Raw genomic sequence first — 20,941 nt, 5'->3', positions numbered from 1 at the left:
AGAATGAAGAAAAATTAATAATAGGAGTAAATTAGAAAGTTGCTTAAAATTGCATGCTCTGTCTGAATCATGAAAGAGAAAATTTGGGGTCAGTGTCCCTTTAATGTAGATATAGAAAGAGGAGGAAATTGAAAGAAAAATATGTGTTGGGAAAGAGAAAACTATGGGGCCCATTTATCAAGCTCCGAATGGAGCTTGTGGGCCCGTGTTTCTGGAGAGTCTTCAGACTCACCAGAAAAAACAGTTATGGAGCAGCGGTCTAAAGACCGCTGCTCCATAACCCTGTCCACCTGCTCTGATGAGGAGGACAGGAATCGCCGCAATTCAAACCGATCGAGTACGATCGGGTTGATTGACACCTCCCTGCTGGCGGCCGATTGGCCGCGAGTCTGCAGGGGGCGGCGTTGCACCAGCAGCTCTTGCTGAATATGGAGAGCGTAATGCTCTCTGCATTCAGCAATGTCTGTTGGGCCTGATCCGCACTGTCAGATCAGGACGGACAGACACTTGATAATTCGGCCTTAATATATATATAGTTTGCACTTTCTAAAAAATATGCAAATATTAAATAAGTACTTACTGGTTGAAGTCAAAGGGCATATACATGTCTGGAGTGCATGCACCACTGGAGAGAATTTTGGTTTACCCAGAAAAAATAAAAAATAAAATAACACCTAGTCAGTTGCAGACAAAGGGAAAAGCAAGACAATTAACACATAGGGGTCAATTTATTGAATACTGGGCGGACATGTTTTGCTGTTGCGAATCATGTCCGCCTGACATTGCTAAATGCTGACAGCATAAGCTGTCGGCATTTAACATTGCACAAGCATTTCACAAGATGCTGTCAATCGGCCGCTAGCAGGGGGTGTCAATCTTCCTGATGGTATCGGATCGGGGTGACTGCAATCCTCCACCTAAAAGGTGGAGGACAAGTTATGGAGCGGCGAGTCTTACGACCACTTCTTCTTAACTTTTGTTTACAGCAAGCCGGAAACTTCGGGGGTAGAAAGCAGCATCCATTGTTTGTTAAATCTACCACATAGTGCTGTGATCTTATTGGTTGTTTATTTATCCTGGTATGATGTAACTCTGCCCTTGTTGCTGTTGGGATTCCGTAAAGAATTGAATGCAAAATACCAAGCCTTCTATCTTGCAATAAAACAACTAACAGAAATATTGATATATTGTAAGGCATCACAAATACTTAAATTTGTAGTCATACCAGTAGTCATGTGTTCACCACTTTAAAGTTGCCAAGATAATATTTACAACCCATGGTACCTAGATACTGTTATAGGCTTTGATGGGATCTAAACAAGCACTGTGTAAAATGCAGCAAATGCTGAAAAATTGCATATTTAAGGTATTAAAGGGACATTAAACACTTTGAGATGGTTATATAAAATGATAAATCGTATAAATAAAAAAAGACTGCAATATAATTTCATTATTTATTTTGTCCCCTATTTCTGTAATTCCATTCTAAAATTGTGAGCTTTTCGGTTCTTGGTAGAAATGGAATTGCAGAACACTGTTATATTCTACACAGCCATTGTCTCCACATTCTTGTGACCTATTTATAACGGTCCCTAATTGGTCCCATTGGGGGTCAATTTTATCAAGCTCGGTAACTTTTTTTATTTTGGATAATTTTGAACATATGAAATTGCCTCTCAAAATCCCTGCGTAATTCTCTAAACATTTTTGCCCTACGGATTTCATTTTTTTCTTGCAAATTAAAGGGTGGTGAGCTTTAATAAAAATATTCAAAACAATATTTACTCTGAAAGGAAAACCTATGCATACGAAAATAACAGTGATTATAAGGTACAGTGCACTGAAAACAGCATAATTTGATTTGTATAAGGCGTAATTTTAAAGTTTATACAAACAAGATTCTCCCTGTGTACTTCGTCCTGCATTGCAAACCTTTACCTAGCAGAGAGCTCTCACTATTTTTATGGGAGACAGCTCACCACTTGCAAGGACTGTAACGCCGCCCTCTTCCATTGCCATGGCGCTGTGATTGTTGTCGGCGCACAGCAAAGGCTTCATCCCTGTGCACCGTGATTGCCGTGGATGCCGCTCTAGATTGCACCTGTGTGTACTCCTTGGAAGGTACCTATGTAAGTACCACTTTTACTTACTAACACTGCCTGCCTGTTACTGAACCTGCTTTGCCAAGTGACCATCCTCTTGTTTAACCCCTTTGTACTGTGAAAGATTGGACTGCCTGCCTGTTACGTATCCGCATTGCCAAGTGACCATTCTCTACTTAACCCTTTTTATACTGAGGATTGGACTATCTGCTCTCATTGTTCAGTGCACTATCTGGTGAGCTTTCCTTTGATTTTAATACATAGTACTGTTTGGATACTTCTGATTCGTACTCAGCCCTGTTATCTATTCCTCAGTACCTTTGCTGCTTATGGTGATTACTATTCCTGAACTACCTCATTCCTCTAATCCGTTTATCTTAATTCTGGGATTTTTCCTTATCTTTCCACTTGATGCTGGGATAAGAAGACTATTGGCCAGGATTGGTCTGATAAGAAAATATCCCGCAAACATTACAGGGACAGCCTCCTTTTTTAGATAGTTTCATTAAGGCTGCCCCATCGAGTATCAGCATGGAAAACAATGTCAAGCCTGGCAAAGATTTTATAATCCAGCCCTTAGTTACAAACTAAATAGTTATTAGTTACATAATGTTGAAGGCACATTAAACACTTTAAAATGGTAATATAAAATGATAAATTGTATATATATATATATATATATATATATATATAAAAACTCTACAGTATAGTTTCATTATTTATTTTATCGACTTTTCCTGTAATTCCATTTTGAAATTATGAGCATTTCAGTTCCTGTTAGAAATGGAAGTGCAGAACACTGTTATATATATTCCACACAGCCATTGGTTGCACACTCTAGTGACCTATTTATAACTGTCTCTGATTGGCCACAGGAGAGAAGGTAACCTAAATTACCACATGGCTGCTCCCGTTGTTCTATAGTCATTTACATTTTTCTCTTATTTTGTCACTATTTAAACAACTAATGAAACTTTAAAAAACACAGCTAAATGTTATTCTCAGACTAATCTTTTCTTTGAATGCATTTATATAAGTGCATTGGAGCCCTTTGCAGCTATGTAGATGAAAACATGTGAAAGCATTTTTATGCAATATTCATATTTAATAAAGGTTTTAACTGTGTATTTACTGTAAATATTTCATATTCCAATGTTCTGCATATAGCAGAATATGTTCTAAGTGAATTATATATATAAATTTTAATATATATATATATATATATATATATATATGTATTTTTCTATACCTATATATAATCATCTAAAAATATAAGTATAAATATATATTGTACCAAAAACGCATCAGATTTATATATAGAAATATGTATTTATGAATGAATAGAACATATTCTTCTATTGATATTTTCATGTCAGGTTAGCGCAAAATTAGAATATGCGATCAGGTTTGCACGAGAGTAGGGTGTTGAGTTTTTCCCCCTTTTTTCTCCATTGACTTCTGTGGGGAAATAAGTAAACGCACACACAATATTCTAACTTCAGCTTTTTGCTCTTGTCGGTTTAGCACACGAGCAAAAACATTTTACTTTCAACTTATTATACGAGCGCAACCCGACGAGCACAAAAAGATTAGATCTAGTGCAATTAATGCTTGAGCAGGAACGTTAATTAGCACTCCACTTGTAATGTGGCCCTAAATGTTTGTCAAAATATAGCATGTTTATGATAAATATTACAACACCAATTATTATTATTATTATTATTATTATTATTTATATTATTATTATTGCATTGCCAAAAGTAAAAGTATTTACAATAGATAGAATAAAACACATCATTCAGACCTGTTCTGATTTTATTAGATTCTATTTTTTTATTTTTTGTAGGTTTCGATTTCTTAGTTTCATTTCTTCACATTCCCATCCCACTAGTCTGTCATACAGCAGTTTGTTTTCTTTCCTAGCATAGTATAAAAACTCAGCCTCAGTAATCAGATCATCATCTTCACCCTGAGACACTAGAGGATAAACAGCATTATCATCATCATGGGGTAAATATAAAATTTTACTGATTGTATCTGGAATAGTTTTATGTTATACTGTTTTTTTTTATTTCAATACTATAAAGGTTAGACCTTATTCAATGTAACTTTATTTTATATTTTTTTTATATTGTTAATATAGTAATTATTTAGTATGTAATAAGAATAACATACAATTATATGCACAAAAAATGATTAGTATGATGAAGACAGATATTTTTTTAAAGAAATGATTGATACAGTTTAAAGCTCATTTTAATACAGAGACATTCCAAAATATTAATATGTGAACAAAGTTTACTTTAACTTACAAACTCACATTCACATAAAATATATACATGCTACTGGAGCAGGTACAACATATAATTAAACATGTATGACACAGTAATTCAGAAAAATAAATAAACACACCAGCATTTAACAAATTCCTACTAAGGAGCAAATTTATCATAGTGCGAGCGGACATGATACGATGTAGCGTATCATGTCCACCACATATCGATAAATGCCAACAGCATACGCTGTCAGCATTTATCATTGCACCAGCAGTTCTTGTAAACTGCTTGTGCAATGCAATCGGCCGCTAGCAGGGAGTGTCAATCAATCCGATCGTATTCGATCGGGTTGATTTCTGTCTGCGACCCCAGCGTAGGCGGACACGTTATGGAGCAGCGGTCTTTAGACAGCTGCTTCATAACTTCTGTTTTCAACTAGCCTGAAGGCTCGCGCGGAAACAGGGGCATCAAGCTCCGTACGGAGCTTGATAAATCGGCCACATAGAATACAATTTTAAGCATTTTTCCAATTTACTTCTAATATATTATTTGCTTCATTTTCTTGGTGTCCTTCATTAAAGAAGCAGCAAAGCACAACCAGGAGCTAGCTGAACACATTAGGTGAGCCAATAACATGAAGCTTATGTGCAGCCACCAATCAGCATCTCCTGAGCCTACCTAGGTATTCTTTCCAACAGAGGATACCAATAGAACACAACAAATTAGATAATAGAAGTAAATTGGAAAGTTGTTTAAAATCCCATGCTCTATCTGAATCATAAACAAAAATTGGGTTTTTATGTCCCTTTAAAGAGACAGGTTTCTTAATGTATCATAAATTAATCTGTTGCATTGCTAAATATTTGCATATAAAACGTTTTAAAATCTTTACTAACGCTAAAGAACACTGTGAGAGTATGAGAATGTTATGATTAATTATTAATTTGTATGTCATTGTACCCAAAATAATATAAAAAAAGTTTAAGATAATTTTAAATGGTCATTTAGTTAGCTTTGTTTTACAGACAAGGGACAGATACTTTGAAAAGTCTATTGTGTTTATAGCATTTTCTATGACCAGATCAGTACAGATATAAAGGAGGTGCATATCAGATGATTATTGTGCAGCATGTAGGGGTGACAGGTTTCTCTATACTGCTAAATGCTTTTCAGTCTCACTGGGGGAGCTTAAAAAACACAGAGATTACGAGTTTTGCGGTAACAGGGGTGAGTTGCTAACGAGCAGTTTTTTCTTACTGCTCACTTAAGACAACGCTGGTATTACGTTTTTTTTTAAACCCGGCGTTAGCCGCAAAAAGGTGAGCGTAGAGCAAAATTTAGCTCCACATCTCACCTTAATACCAGCGTTGCTAACAGTAGCGGTGAGCTGGCAAAACGTGCTCATGCACGATTTCCCCATAGGTATCAATGGGGCAGAATCGGCTGAAAAAAAACCTAACACCTGCAAAAAAGCATCGTTCAGCTTCTAACGCAGCCAATTGATTCCTATGGGGAAACAAAAGTTATGTCTACACCTAACACCCTAACATGAACCCCGAGTCTAAATACCCCTAATCTTACACTTATTAACCCCTAATCTGCCACCCCCGACATTGCCGACACCTGCATAATATTATTAACCCCTAATCAGCCGCTCCGGACACCGCCGCCACCTACATTATCCCTATGAACCCCTAATCTGCTGCCCCCAACATCGCCGACACCTACTTTTTATTTATTAACCCCTACTCTGCTGCCCCCAATGTCGCAGCCACCTAACTACACTTATTAACCCCTAATCTGCCGCCGCCAACGTCGCCGCCACTATATTAACCCCTTAATGACAGAGGACTTACCAGGTACGTCATGGAAAAACATTCCCTTAATGACAATTGACGTACCTGGTACGTCCTCTGTTGTTAGAAGTGCTGGAAGCGATCATGATCGCTTCCAGCTGCTTACAAGGGATTGTAGTGATGCCTCAATATTGAGGCATCACTGCAATCCCTTATTTTACCCACCGATGCAGAAAGGGCCACTCTGTGGCCCTCCCTGCATCGGACTATAGTCATATCACAATCGTTGGTGGGTGGGAGCAGCTTCTGGGAGGACCGTTAGGTATATGCTCCCGATCGGTATCTGTCATCAGTAGTTCCTGCAATATCGGCGGTTGCGGTGGGGGGGGAGTGGGGGCGGGTGCGCGCGCGTGCGCGCGGACGCAAAATATGACCGGAATAAATATATAATTAATGCAGATGCCTGGGGTCCTGGGGATCTTCTTTGAGTAGTAAGGGATCTGGGAGGGGGAGGGATGTAGATTATTAAGGGGGGCCCAGCTACACTACAGAAAACATATTTTTCATCTTAAAAGTAAAAAAAAACCTATTTTTGGGGGCAAATTGGGTACTGGCAGACAGCTGCCAGTACCCAAGATGGCGGCAAATAGGTAGAGGGGGAGGGTTAGAAAGATGTATGGGGGGGATCAGGGAGGTTGTGGGGTAAGGGGGGATGCAGACTGCAGACAGTATGAAAAAAATAAATAAAAAAAAAAATAAAAAATGATTTTTATTTCAGTACTGGCAGACTTTCTGCCAGTACTTAAGATGGCGGTGACAATTGTGAGGTGGGGGAGGGAAGAGAGCTGTTTGAGGGAGGTCAGGGGGGGATCAGGGGGTGGGATGTGTCAGGTGGGAGGCTGATCTCTACACTAAAGCTAAAAATTAACCCTACAAGCTACCTAATTAACCCCTTAACTGCTGGGCATATTACAAGTGTGGTGCGCAGCAGCATTTAACGGCCTTATTATTACCAAAAAGCAACGCCAAAGCCATATATGTCTGCTATTTCTGAACAAAGGGGATCCCAGAGAAACATTTACAACCATTTGTGCCATAATTACACAAGCTGTTTGTAAATAATTTCAGTGAGAAACCTAAAATTGTGAAAAATTTAACAGTTTTTTTTTATTTGATTGTATTTGGCGGTGAAATGGTGGCATGAAATATACCAAAATGGGCCTAGATCAATACTTTGGGATGTCTACTAAAAAAAAATATATACATGTCAAGGGATTCCTGAAAGATATCAGTGTTCCAATGTAACTAGCGCTAATTTAAAAAAAAAATGGTTTGGAAATAGCAAAGTGCTATTTGTATTTATGGCCCTATAACTTGCAAAAAAAGCAAAGAACATGTAAACATTGGGTATTTCTAAACTCAGGACAAAATTTAGAAACTATTTAGCATGGGTGTTTTTTGGTGGTTGTAGATGTGTAACAGATTTTGGGGGTCAAAGTTAGAAAAAGTGTGTTTTTTTCCATTTTTTCCTCATATTTTGTATTTTTTTTTACAGTAAATTATAAGATATGATGGAAATAATGGTATCTTTAGAAAGTCCATTTAATGGCGAGAAAAACGGTATATAATATGTGTGGGTACAGTAAATGAGTAAGAGGAAAATTACAGCTAAACACAAACACTGCAGAAATTTAAAAATAGCCATTGTCATTAAGGGTAAGAAAATTGAAAAATGGTCCGGTCATTAAGGGGTTAAAGTTATTAACCCCTAACCCTAACCCCACCTAACTTAAATATAATTTAAAATAATCTAAATAAAATTACTACAATTAAATAAATGATTCCTATTTAAAACTAAATACTTACCTATAAAATAAACCCTAAGCTAGCTACAATATAACTAATAGTTACATTGTAGCTAGCTTACGGTTTATTTTTATTTTACAGGCAAGTTTGTATTTATTTTAACTAGGTACAATAGTTATTAAAAAGTTATTAACTATTTAATAACTTCCTAGTTAAAATAAGTACAAATTTACCTGTAAAATAAACCCTAACCTAAGTTACAATTACACCTAACACTACACTATCATTAAATAAATTACCTAAATTACCTAAATTAATTACAATTAAATTAAATTAAATAAACTAAAGTACGAAAAAACCCCCCACTAAATTACAGAAAAAAATAAAATAATTAAAAAAAATTTAAACTAATTACACCTAATCTAATCCCCCTAATAAAATAAAAAAGCCCCTCAAAATAATAAAAATCCCTACCCTATACTTTAAAAGGGCTTTTTGCGGGGCATTGCCCCAAAGTAATCAGCTCTTTTACCTGTAAAAAAAAATACAATACCCCCCAACATTAAAACCCACAACCCACATTCCCAACCCTACTCTAAAACCCACCCAATCCCCCTTAATAAAACCTAACACTACCCCCTTGAAGATCACCCTACCGTGAGAAGTCTTCACCCAGCCGGGCACAAGTGGTCCTCCAGAGGGACAGAAGTCTTCATCTGATCCGGGCAGAAGAGGACCTCCAGACGGGCAGAAGTCTTCATCCAGGCGGAATCTTCTATCTTCATCCATCCGGAGCGGAGCGGGTCCATCTTGAAGCCATCCGACACGGAGCATCCATCCAGACCGACGACTACACGACAAATGATGGTTCCTTTAAATGATGTCATCCAAGATGGCGTCCCTTGAATTCCGATTGGCTGATAGGATTCTATCAGCCAATCGGAATTAAGGTAAGAATAATCCTTTTGGCTGATCCAATCAGCCAATAGGATTGAGCTTGCATTCTATTGGCTGATTTGAACAGCCAATAGAATGCGAGCTCAATCCTATTGGCTGATTGGATCAGCCAATAGGATTGAACTTCAATCCTATTGGCTGATTGCATCAGCCAATAGGATTTTTCCTACCTTAATTCTGATTGACTGATAGAACTCTATCAGCCAATCGGAATTCAAGGGACGCCATCTTGGATGATGTCATTTAAAGGAATATTCATTCATCGTGTAGTCATCGGTCTGGATGGATGCTCCACGTCGGATGGCTTCAAGATGGACCCGCTCCGCTCCGGATGAATGAAAATAGAAGATGCCGCCTGGATGAAGACTTCTGCCCTTCTGGAGGTCCTCTTCTGCCCGGATAGGATGAAGACTTCTGCCCCTCTGGAGGACCACTTGTGCCCGGTTAGGTGAAGACTTCTCATGGTAGGGTGATCTTCAAGGGGGTAGTGTTAGGTTTTATTAAGGGGGGATTGGGTAGGTTTTAGAGTAGGGTTGGGAGTGTGGGTGGTGGGTTTTAATGTTGGGGGGGGTTTGTATTTTTTTTTACAGGTAAAAGAGCTGATTACTTTGGGGCAATGCCCCGCAAAAAGCCCTTTTAAGGGCTATTTGTAATTTAGTATAGGGTAGGGATTTTTATTATTTTGTTGTTTTTTTTAATTTTATTAGGGGATAAGATTACATGTAATTAGTTTAAAATTCTTGTAATTATTTAATTTTTTTCTGTAATTTAGTGTTTATTTAATGATAGTGTAGTGTTAGGTGTAATTGTAACTTAGGTTAGGGTTTATTTTACAGGTAAATTTGTACTTATTTTAACTAGGTAGTTATTAAATAGTTAATAACTATTTAATAACTATTCTACCTAGTTAAAATAAATACAAAGTTGTCTGTAAAATAAAAATAAATCCTAAAATAGCTACACATGTAACTATTAGTTATATTGTAGCTAGCTTTGGGTTTATTTTATAGGTAAGTATTTAGTTTTAAATAGGAATAATTTAGTTAGTTATAGGAATTTTATTTTGTTTTATTTACATTATATTTAAATTAGGGGGGTTAGACTTAGGGTTAGACTTAGGTTTAGGGGTTAATAAATTTAGTATAGTAGCGGCGACGTTGGGGCGGCAGTCTAGGGGTTAATAAATGTAGGTAGGTGTCGGCGATGTTAGGGACAGCAGATTAGAGGTTAATAAAATTTAACTAATGTTTGCGAGGCGGAAGTGCAGCGGTCTAGGGGTTAATATATTTATTAAAGTGTCTGCAAAATCCGGTCGGCAGATTAGGGGTTAAAAACGTTATTTAAGTGTTTCCGATGTGGGGGGGCCTCGGTTTAGGGGTTTATAGGTAGTTTATGGGTGTTAGTGTACTTTTTAGCACTTTAGTTAAGAGTTTTATGTTACGGCGTTAGCCCATAAAACTCTTAACTACTGACTTTTAAATGCGGTAGGAGTCTTGACAGGAGAGGGTCTACCGCTCACTTCTTCCAAGACTCGTAATACCGGCGTTAGGCAAGTCCCATTGAAAAGATAGGATGCGCAATTTACATAAGGGGATTTTCGGTAAGCTCGAGTCGCGGAAAAAAAGTGAACTGTACACCTGTACCTGCCAAACTCGTAATACCAGCGGGCGTTAAAAAGCAGTGTTGGGACCTCTCAACGCTGCTTTTTAAGGCTAACGCAAGACTCGTAATCTTGCCGTAAACATTTTAAGATTTAAAGGGACATGAAACCCATATTATTTATTTCACAATTTAGAAAGAGCATGCAATTTTAAACAACTTTCTAATTTACTTCTATTATGTAATTTGCTTCATTCTCTTGATATACATTGCTGAAAAGCATATCTAGATAGGCTCAGTAGCTGCTGATTGGTTGCTGCACATAGATGCCTTGTGTGATTGGTTTACCCATATGCATTACTATTTCTTCAACAAAGCACATCTAAAGAATGAAGCAAATTAGAAAATAGAAGTAAATTGGAATGTTGTTGAAAATTGTATTCTCTATCTGAATCATGAAATCATTTTTTGGGATTTAGTGTCCCTTTAAAGTATAGGCAAAGCAGACAAAAAAAATAAGATTGTATTAAAGGGACATTAAATGGACAAAGTACTTATTCCTTTGTGTGTTCTAATGACTTGTTATACCACCAAGAAAACTCCACTAATTGCACACGCTCGGCTTAACACCCAATCAGCTTATCTTAGTGCTTGTGCAATATCAGACATGAATTTCCATGTGCACAGCATAGAAGTCTATAATATGAGGGATTTAGCGCAACCGCACTATCCAACATGCAGGTGTTAGCTTGCTTTAGACTATGCAGTAGATTTACCAAGCAGTGGATGCTGCAATCTACCCCCGTAGTTTACGGCTCATCGGAAACTTAAGTTAAGAAGCAGCGCTGCTCCTTAATCCTTCAATCTGTCTGTGGAAGTTTGTTCTCAGCAACCATTCAAGTCTATGTAAGACAAAAAATGGTAATTTGCTGTTCACATTAAGCTTGTTATATGCAACTGTTAAATGGCTTAAAATACAGCAGCCTCTCCTAGGCATAAAGGCTCAAAATACAGCAGCCTCTCCTAGGCATAAAGGCTCAAAATGCCCTTTCCAATTTGTATTTCAAAATATGAAATACATTTAAAAAAAATAAAATACACATATATTGAATATATGGAGCCATGTGAATAGTTGACAATAATTTTTTACATAGAAAAGGTAACTATAAAAATGAATATTTAAAATGGTAAATACTGAAATGTTACATATTAATTTAACACTTCATAATTATATAAAGGTATTTTTTATCCCTATAAACAAAAATATATTTACTAACATAGGAGTCTGACATAGAAATTAACTAATTAATGTAGTAAATATTTCAAAATAAATATGCGAGTGAAGTCAGTCTTCTACACCTTCATGTCAGAGTAGCAACATACTCTGATATGCTAATTTTCCTCTAAAATAGTTGCTGGACATTTAATCACAGCTGCGTTTTGCTCAGAGGGTGCACTGCCGACGTTAAAGGGACACTAAAGTCAAAATTAAACTTTCATGATTTAGAAAGAAACTGTCATTTTAAGAGATTAACTTAAAGGGACAGTCAACACCAGAATTTTTGTTGTTTAAAAAGATAGATAATCCCTTTATTACCCATTCCCCAGTTTTGCAAAACCAACACTGTTATATTAATACACTTTTTACTTCTGTGACTAACTTGTATCTAAGCATCTTCTGACCGCCCCTAATCACATGACTTTTAGTTATTATCTATTGACTTGCATTTTAGCCAATTAGTGCAGTGTCTGCCACTAGCCATGGGCGTGATCACAATGCTATCTATATGGCCTACATGAGCTTGCTCTCCCCTGCTGTGAAAAGTAAATAAAATAGAGGCAGTCTTCAAGGGCTTAGAAATTATCATATGTGCCTCCCTAGGTTTGCTTTCAACTAGAATACCAAGAGAACAAAGCAAAATTGTTGATAAAAGTAAATTGGAAAGTTATTTAAAATTACATGCTCTATTTGAAAAATGAAAGGTTTTTTTGGACTTGACTGTCCCTTTAAATTATCTAATTTTTATATGCACGCTTTTTAAGGCACCAGCTTTTACTAAGCATAGTTACAAGTTCACAGTGTATATGTATACTAGTCTATGATTGGCTTATAGTTGTCACATGATACAGAGGACCAGCAAATGGGGAAACAATACATTTGTTAGAAACAATTTGCTGCTTATTTGAAATCTGGAGTGTTGTTGCATTGTATTTATTAGGCATTTGTTAATTATGCAATCCTACTGTACTTAATGGTATTTAAGGATATAGGAGTCAATTGCAATCCTTTAAAAAAACATTGATTTAATAACAAAAATCTCCATAGATTTTAATGCTGATTTTCCATAGAAAATTAGTAGATACATTTTTTTCTAAATTATTGGAATTGACTACATAGTTATCTTGGGTAAGTAATGCAAAAAAAAAATGCAAACAAATTAGGACGTCAAATATTTACATTGGAAAGTCAATTTAAATATTTCATCCATTTAATTTTAAAAAAGCATAATAAATTGTTCATATTATATTGTTTGAAATATCTTTGTTGAATTAACGTGATTGTAAAGTTTATTAGATTAAAATACAGTATATAAAATTATTTATAAAAATAGTGGCACTTTAATTCATTAAAATATTTAAAGGCGCTTCTTTTGTAAAATATTTTCCATTTAGAGATTGTAAACATCACACCATTCCCTCGCCCGCATTTAATTCTTGATTTAGCTGAGTGACGAAGAATCCGGCTTCATCCAATCATAGTTTGCCCCACATGGCTCATGGGCACGCAAAGATTGGATAAAGCCAGATTCGTCATCACTTAGCTAAATCAAGTATTAGATGTGAGCCGAGGAACGGCGCAATGTTTACCATCTGTAAATGGCAAATATTTTACAAAAGAGGGCCGTACATATTTTAATTAATTAAAGTGCCATTATTTTTATATATATATATATATATTTTTTTTTTTTATACTGTATTTTAAAATAATAATTAGTATCATCACTTTACACATTTAAGAGTTCCTTACATACTTGTTCAATGAAACCAATCCTTCTAATTTATAAATCCACTGGGACTGACAAAATAAGATTTTAACTGCTCACATATGGCTAGATTATGAGTTTTGCATTATGAGCGGCTTGCAAGTTATTTCCACCGCTCACCTTCCTATAGTGCTGCTATTATAGGTTTTCAAAAACCCGGCATTAGCAGGCAATATGGCAGCGTTGAGCTTCATTGAGCTCCCTACCACACCTAAATACCAGCACTGCTTTGAGCTGGTTTTATGTGCTCCTGCACGATTTCCCCATAGACATCAATGGGGAGAGCCGGCTAAAAAAAAGCCTAACACCTGCAATAAAGGAGTGTAAAGATCCGTAACGCAGCACCATTGATTCCTATGGGGAAAGAAAATTTATGTTTACACCTAACACCCTAACATAAAACTCGAGTCTAAACACCCCTAATCTGCTGCCCCCGACATCACGACACCTACATTACACTTATTAACCCCTAATCTGCTGCCCTCGACATCGCCGACACCTACATTACACTTATTAACCCCTAATCTGCCGCCCCCAACGTCGCCGCCACTATACTAAAGTTATTAACCCCTAAACCTAACCCTAAGTCTAACCCTAACACCCACTAACTTTAATATAATTAAAATAAATCTAAATAAAAATTACTATCATTAACCAAATAATTCCTATTTAAAACTAAATACTTACTTATAAAATAAACCCTAAGATAGCTACAATATAACTAATAGTTACATTGTAGCTATCTTAGGTTTTATTTTTATTTCACAGGCAAGTTTGTATTTATTTTAACTTGGTAGACTAGTTAGTAAATAGTTATTAACTATTTACTAGCTACCTAGTTAAAATAAATACAAATTTACCTGTAAAATAAAACCTAACCTGTCTTACACTAACACCTAACCTTACACTATAATTAAATAAATTACATTAAATAAATACAATTAACTAAATTACAAAAACAAACAAACACTAAATTACACAAAATAAAAAAGAAATGATCAAATATTTAAACTAATTACACCTAATCTAATAGCCCTATCAAAATAAAAGAGCCCCCCCAAAATAAAAAAAAACCTAGCCTAAACTAAGCTGCCAATAGCCCTTAAAAGGGCCTTTTGTGGGGCATTGCACCCACCACCCACACAACCAAACCCCCCAAATAAAATCCTATCTAAAAAACCTAAGCTCCCCATTGCCCTGAAAAGGGCATTTGGGTGGGCATTGGCCTTAAAAGGGCATTTAGTTCTTATTCAGCCCAAACCCTAAGCTAAAAATAAAACCCACCCAATAAACCCTTAAAAAAAACCCGAAGATCCACTTACAGTTTTTGAAGACCAGACACCTATCCTCAACGAAGCCAGGAAAAGTCTTCATCCAAGCGGCAATAAGTCCTCAACGAAGCCAGGAGAAGTCCTCATCCAAGTGGCAAGAAGTGGTCCTCCAGGCGGGCAGAAGTCTTCATCCATACGGCATCTTCTATCTTCATTCTTCAGACATGAAGACATCCGGTGTGGAGCATCCTCTTCTTTTGACGGCTACTGAAGAATGAAGCTTCCTTTAAGGGACGTCATCCAAGATGGTGTCCCTTGAATTCCGATTGGCTGATAAAATTCTATCAGCCAATCGGAATTAAAGTTGAAAAAATCCTATTGGCTAATGCAATCAGCCAATAGGATTGAGCTTGATTGGAACAGCCAATAGAATGCAAACTCAATCCTATTAGCTGATTGCATCAGCCAATAGGATTTTTTCACCTTTAATTCCGATTGGCTGATAGAATGTTATCAGCCAATCGGAATTCAAGGGATGCCATCTTGGATGACGTCCCTTAAAGGAACTTTCATTCTTCAGTAGCCGTCAAAAGAAGAGGATGCTCCGCGCCAGATGTCTTGAAGATGGAGCCGCTCCACGTCGGAAGGATGAAGATAGAAGATGCCGCCTGGATGAAGACTTCTGCCCACCTGGAGGACCACTTCTTGCCGCTTGCATGAAGACTTCTCCCGGTTCCATTGAGGATGGATGTCCGGTCTTCAAAAACTGTAAGTGTATGTTCGGGGGTTAGTGTTAGGTTTTTTTAAGGGTTTATTGGGTGGGTTTTATTTTTAGCTTAGGGTTTGGGCTGAAAAAGAGCTAAATGCCCTTTTATGGGCAATGCCCATCCAAATGCCCTTTTCAGGGCAATGGGGAGCTTAGGTTTTTTTAGATAGGATTTTATTTGGGGGGTTTGGTTGTGTGGGTGGTGGGTTTTACTGTTGGGGGGTTGTTTGTATTTTTTTTTTACAGGTAAAAGAGCTGATTTCTTTGGGGCAATGCCCCGCAAAAGGCCCTTTTAAGGGCTATTGGCAGTTTAGTTTAGGCTAGTTTTTTTTTTGGGGGGGAGGGGGCTTTTTTATTTTGATAGGGCTATTAGATTAGGTGTAATTAGGTTTTTTTTTGGGGGGAGGGGGCTTTTTTATTTTGATAGGGCTATTAGATTAGGTGTAATTAGTTTAAATATTTGATCATTTCTTTTTTATTTTGTGTAATTTAATGGGGGGTTTGTAATTTAGTTAATTGTATTTAATTAATGTAATTTATTTAATTGTAGTGTAAGGATAGGTGTTAGTGTAAGACAGGTTAGGTTTTATTATACAGGTAAATTTGTATTTATTTTAACTAGGTAGCAAGTAAATAGTTAATAACAATTTACTAACTAGTCTACCTAGTGAAAATAAATACAAACTTAGCTGTGAAATAAAAATAAAACCTAAGATAGCTACAATGTAACTATTAGTTATATTGTAGCTAGCTTAGGGTTTATTTTATAGGTAAGTATTTAGTTTTAAATAGGAATTATTTAGTTAATGATAGTAATTTTTATTTAGATTTATTTTAATTATATTAAAGTTAGTGGGTGTTAGGGTTACACTTAGGGGTCAGTTTAGGGGTTAATAACAGTAATGTAGGTTGCGGCGATGTTAGGGACAGCAGATTAGGGGTTAATAATATTTAATTAGTGTTTGCGATGCGGGAGTGCGTCGGTTTAGGGGTTAATAGGTAGTTTATGGGTGTTAGTGTACTTTTTAGCACTTTAGTTATGAGTTTTATGTTACGGCTTTGTAACATAAAAACCATAACTACTGACTTTCAGTTTACAGTACGGATCTTGTAGTTATGGGCTGCACCGCTCACTTTTTGGCCGGACAGGCAAACTCTTAATACCGGCGCTATAGAAGTCCCATTGAAAAATGACTTTTTGAAAGCTGCAGTAGTTACGTTGTGTTATGGCCAAAAAAGTGTGCGGTACAAATATACCTGCAAAACTCGTAATAGCAGCGGTAGTGAAAAAGCATCGTTATGAAGCTTTTTCACTCATAACGCAAAACTCGTAATCTAGCCTATAACCTTTAATAAATCAGCTCAATTTAAAAAAAATAGAAAACATTTTTAAATGGAATTTTAAATAACAAATTCCTCTTATTTTGTTTCCTTTCACAGTGAATTGTTGAAAACTACTTTAGAACTTCAACTGTTACAGCTGAACTGCCATTTTACTTGGAAATTAACTGAAAAAGTCATTGAACTTTATGAGCTTGATGAGCTAAAAGACAGACTGTACAATCAGCTGGATTTTTTAACTACAAAAAATAAATATATGGTTCACAATCTGTTAAGTTATATAAAACATTTGAAAGGTGATTACCCAGAAGCCATTGTTCATTTAGAAAAAGCTGAAGAGATGATTTCTGAATCATATTCAGATAACACAAACAGTAAATACCTTGTGACCTATGCTAACTATGCTTGGGTCTACTATATGATGGAAGACTATGAAAAATCAAACATCTACTTAGAGAAGGTGAAAAGTATTTATAAAGAACATCAACTTTCATTGCACGATAATATTGAGTTCTCTGAGGTATATGGTGAACAGGGATGGTTTCTGCTGAAAATTTCTGCAAAGAATTATGAGAAAGCTAAAGAATGCTTTAAGAAGGCTCTTGAGACTGAACCAGATGACCCTGAGTGGAACACAGGCTATGCAACTGCAGTGTATCGTCTGGAAGCTATTGAAAGCAGGCTATATGCAGACACCAGCCATGAGTCTTTACCATTGTTGAAACGAGCTGTAGAACTAAATCCCAAGGATTCTGTGGTGAAGACACTTCTTGGCTTGAAACTTCAGGAGTTAAAGCAAATTAAAGAGGCAAGAAAGTATATTAAAGAAGCTCTTGAGCAAACGCCTCATCACCCATATGTACTTCGCTATGCTGCTAAATTTTACAGGCAGGCTGAAATGATTGATGAAGCTCTTGATGTTTTGAAGACAGCAGTAAACTGTATCCATAATTCTGCATTTCTTCACCATCAAATAGGATTGTGCTACAGGCAAAAAATGAAACGACTGAAAAAAGCACGAAGACATCATGACGTTTCCAATGACGAGGAAATAAACAGACTTATAAAAAATGCCATACTTCATTTTGAAATGGTCTTAAAGCATAAACAATCTTTTGTACATGCATACGCAGATTTAGCAAATATGTATAAAGAAGCAAAGAAATATGACAAAGCAGAAGAAACATTCCAAAAAGCTTTCAACATTAAAAGTTTTACAGCAGTAGAAAAGCAGCAACTCCATTCCAGTTATGCGCACTTTCAAGAATATGACAGAAAATCAAAATCTGATGCTATAAAACATTATAAAGAAGGGCTAAAAATACCAGAAAATACATTCTCGCGACAATATTGTGAAAATGCTTTGAAAAGATTAGCAAACCGAATGGTAAAAACAGACGCCAGTGATGCCTATGGATTTAGTTTGCTCGGGTTCATTTATAAGCTCAATCAAAATAAGTTGGATGCAATTGAATGTTATGAGAAAGCATTGAAGTTTGACCCAAATAACGAAGAATATCTGAGTGAGCTCTGTGACCTAAAACTTAATGTAGGTTAGAAATACCTAGATTATAACAGAAGACAAGAACAATTTAAAACATCAAGTCCACCATTGTTATACACTTCTAAATATGCCTTCCGGCTTATTATTCTATGTCACATTTGCCTACATACTAGTCGCTTCTTAAACAGTATGTTTATAGTATTTATTTATGTTGGGTCAGTACATTTTATTCATCTTTGTGTTTTTTTTTTCTATTCAATGACATTAACATGCAATAGTTTAAACAGATGACAAGGGGTTAAACACATAGTTAAAGGGACTGTAAAGTCAAAATTAAATGCTCATGATTCAGACAGAGAATGCAAATTTAAACAACTTTTCAATGGATCGTTTTTATTTTAACTGCTCTCTGCCTGTTACTTAAAAATATATATATTATTTAACTAACTAATAGCTTTAATTTTGTTTAAAAGGGAAGGATGGGAGTGAGGATAATTGTGGAGGTAAAATGTTTTCATATTCATGCATAATGACACACACACAAAGTGATACACACGCACACACACACACACACACACACTGAGTGATACACACACAGGACACACACACAGAGTGACACAGAGGAACACACACAGGGACACACACACTGGGACAAGGGTTGCCACCTTTTCTTAAAAAAAATACTGGTCATTGGTGAGGGCAGGGCCACAAAAGGGGTGAAGCCACAAAAAGCGGGGACAAAAAAGAGGCAGATTCACACAATGTTGCATGCCCCTACGTTTCTTTGAATGAAGACATTGAAGAGATCTGTGATGTGAAATAATTGGCTAGGCTAGCAGACTCTCAAGCTTAAAGACTACAGTTAATAAAATGCACCTCATAACAGTGAATTGTTTAGTTTGTGGCCGGATTTGACTAACACCGTGCTAGACCTACATTATCTACTGGGACAACAGCTAAGACTGTGCTAGTTTGCATATTAGAATTGATATAAAATGTTTGATTATAAATTATACCAACAGTAAGAAATACATTCTTTCAGAAAGACACTTATAACTTACTATAAATGAAAGATATCTTTTAAATCTTTCATATACATCTCCTATACATAAAGGAGTGTAACCTTACATATATATCATATTAATAAAGGATGAATATAAATCTTTCATATGCTTATCCTGCAATATTCAAATATATGTTTTAATAAAGTTCTTTTACAATATATAAGATTTATAACTATGTTTAGTGGAATTAAAATAGTAACAAATTATGTTATATTATTTTCTGTACTGAAACTAAAATGGAGGATTGCTTAACCTTGTATTAAAAAATCCTAAAATGGATGCTCATGGATGCATTAATTAATGCGTATGTCTAAACTCTTGTATAACAGATTTTCAGGGCCACATTGTTGATGTACAAAACTGTTGATGCTAGAAAAAGCTAGACAAGTTTTGTTGATGTTATAATGATGCCAAAAATACATATAAAAAGAAAACAATAAATTATGATGTCATCCAAATAAAAAACACTATAAATATACCTTGTTGTAAACATGAGGCAGGTGACTCTGACAGGATGTTATAGAGCATCTCTAAGGATAAGATTTGGTTGCAAAGAAGTCATTTCGAGTGGTATGTAAACAATTGTTATTGAAAGCAAGTTTAACTGATAGTCTTTTAACTCTGTGTGTATTTTGAACTTAAATGAATTTAATTTTGTATTACTTCTGTAAGATAATTTTTCTGTATAATAAAAAATTATTTTAAAACAATGTTTCTCTCTTAATACCATTTCTTATTATTATTGTACTCAGAAACTTTCTTTCTAAGAAATGAGACCTATTTCATTGGTATAATATTAAATGTCAGTGCTTGAAATTCATATTTCAATATAACTGTGCTTTAAGACCTTATGAATTAATTAGGTGTGAACCACTACAATTGGCATCCCTGGGTGTTTTTGAGAGATACTATTTGTTTTATAAATTTTATTATAATTTTACCTAGGTCCTCTTATATGTAAGAGAAGGTACTAAAATATCATGGCTAATCAGGATTTGCAGAATCTTTTAAAACTCAATGATGTGTTTAAAATGCAGAATGGTAGAGACATTGGAAATGATGAGGTTATTGCTTTGGAGATACAGGTATGGTTTAATTTGTTTAAACTTTACTAATGCTGCTGGAGTAGTTTTGCAACAACCTACCTAGATTTTAGGCAGACCTCCTGTTATTGCTGCAGGAATACAAAGACATGGCCCTTTAGCCAAAATTGAGATGTGGGGTACTCCTAGATCTAGTTTATATAGTCCAGTAAGGGAAAATGAATTACCACCAGTTGCAGCAGATGAGCAAGCTGAGAGGGAAAACCCTTCGTGTGAAATAAAAGTTTTAAGCTATATGTAAGCTCAGGTTTTAAATAGTGAAATGTCTGGAGTGTCAGGAATATAGCAAGTTTTTTTTTTTTTTTTGCTCAA

At 35.8% G+C, this 20,941-nt stretch overlaps 1 protein-coding gene across 1 annotated transcript; it reads left to right on the top strand.

Annotated features, from left to right (window-relative positions):
* The first annotated feature begins 4,064 nt into the window (after nt 1-4,064).
* Nucleotides 4,065-19,000, top strand: LOC128639528 (interferon-induced protein with tetratricopeptide repeats 5-like). The gene is made up of 2 exons (XM_053691668.1): nt 4,065-4,112; nt 17,058-19,000. Exons 1-2 carry the CDS (start codon nt 4,108-4,110, stop codon nt 18,514-18,516), a joined length of 1,464 nt encoding a protein of 487 aa, XP_053547643.1. The 5' UTR covers nt 4,065-4,107; the 3' UTR covers nt 18,517-19,000.
* The last annotated feature ends 1,941 nt before the right edge of the window (nt 19,001-20,941 follow it).

The sequence above is a fragment of the Bombina bombina genome, chromosome 9 (genome assembly GCF_027579735.1).
Source record: "Bombina bombina isolate aBomBom1 chromosome 9, aBomBom1.pri, whole genome shotgun sequence".
NCBI classification, from domain to species: Eukaryota; Metazoa; Chordata; class Amphibia; order Anura; family Bombinatoridae; genus Bombina; species Bombina bombina.
The sequence above is the reverse complement of the archived record's forward strand: the minus strand, read 5'-3'. Positions and strand labels throughout refer to the sequence as shown.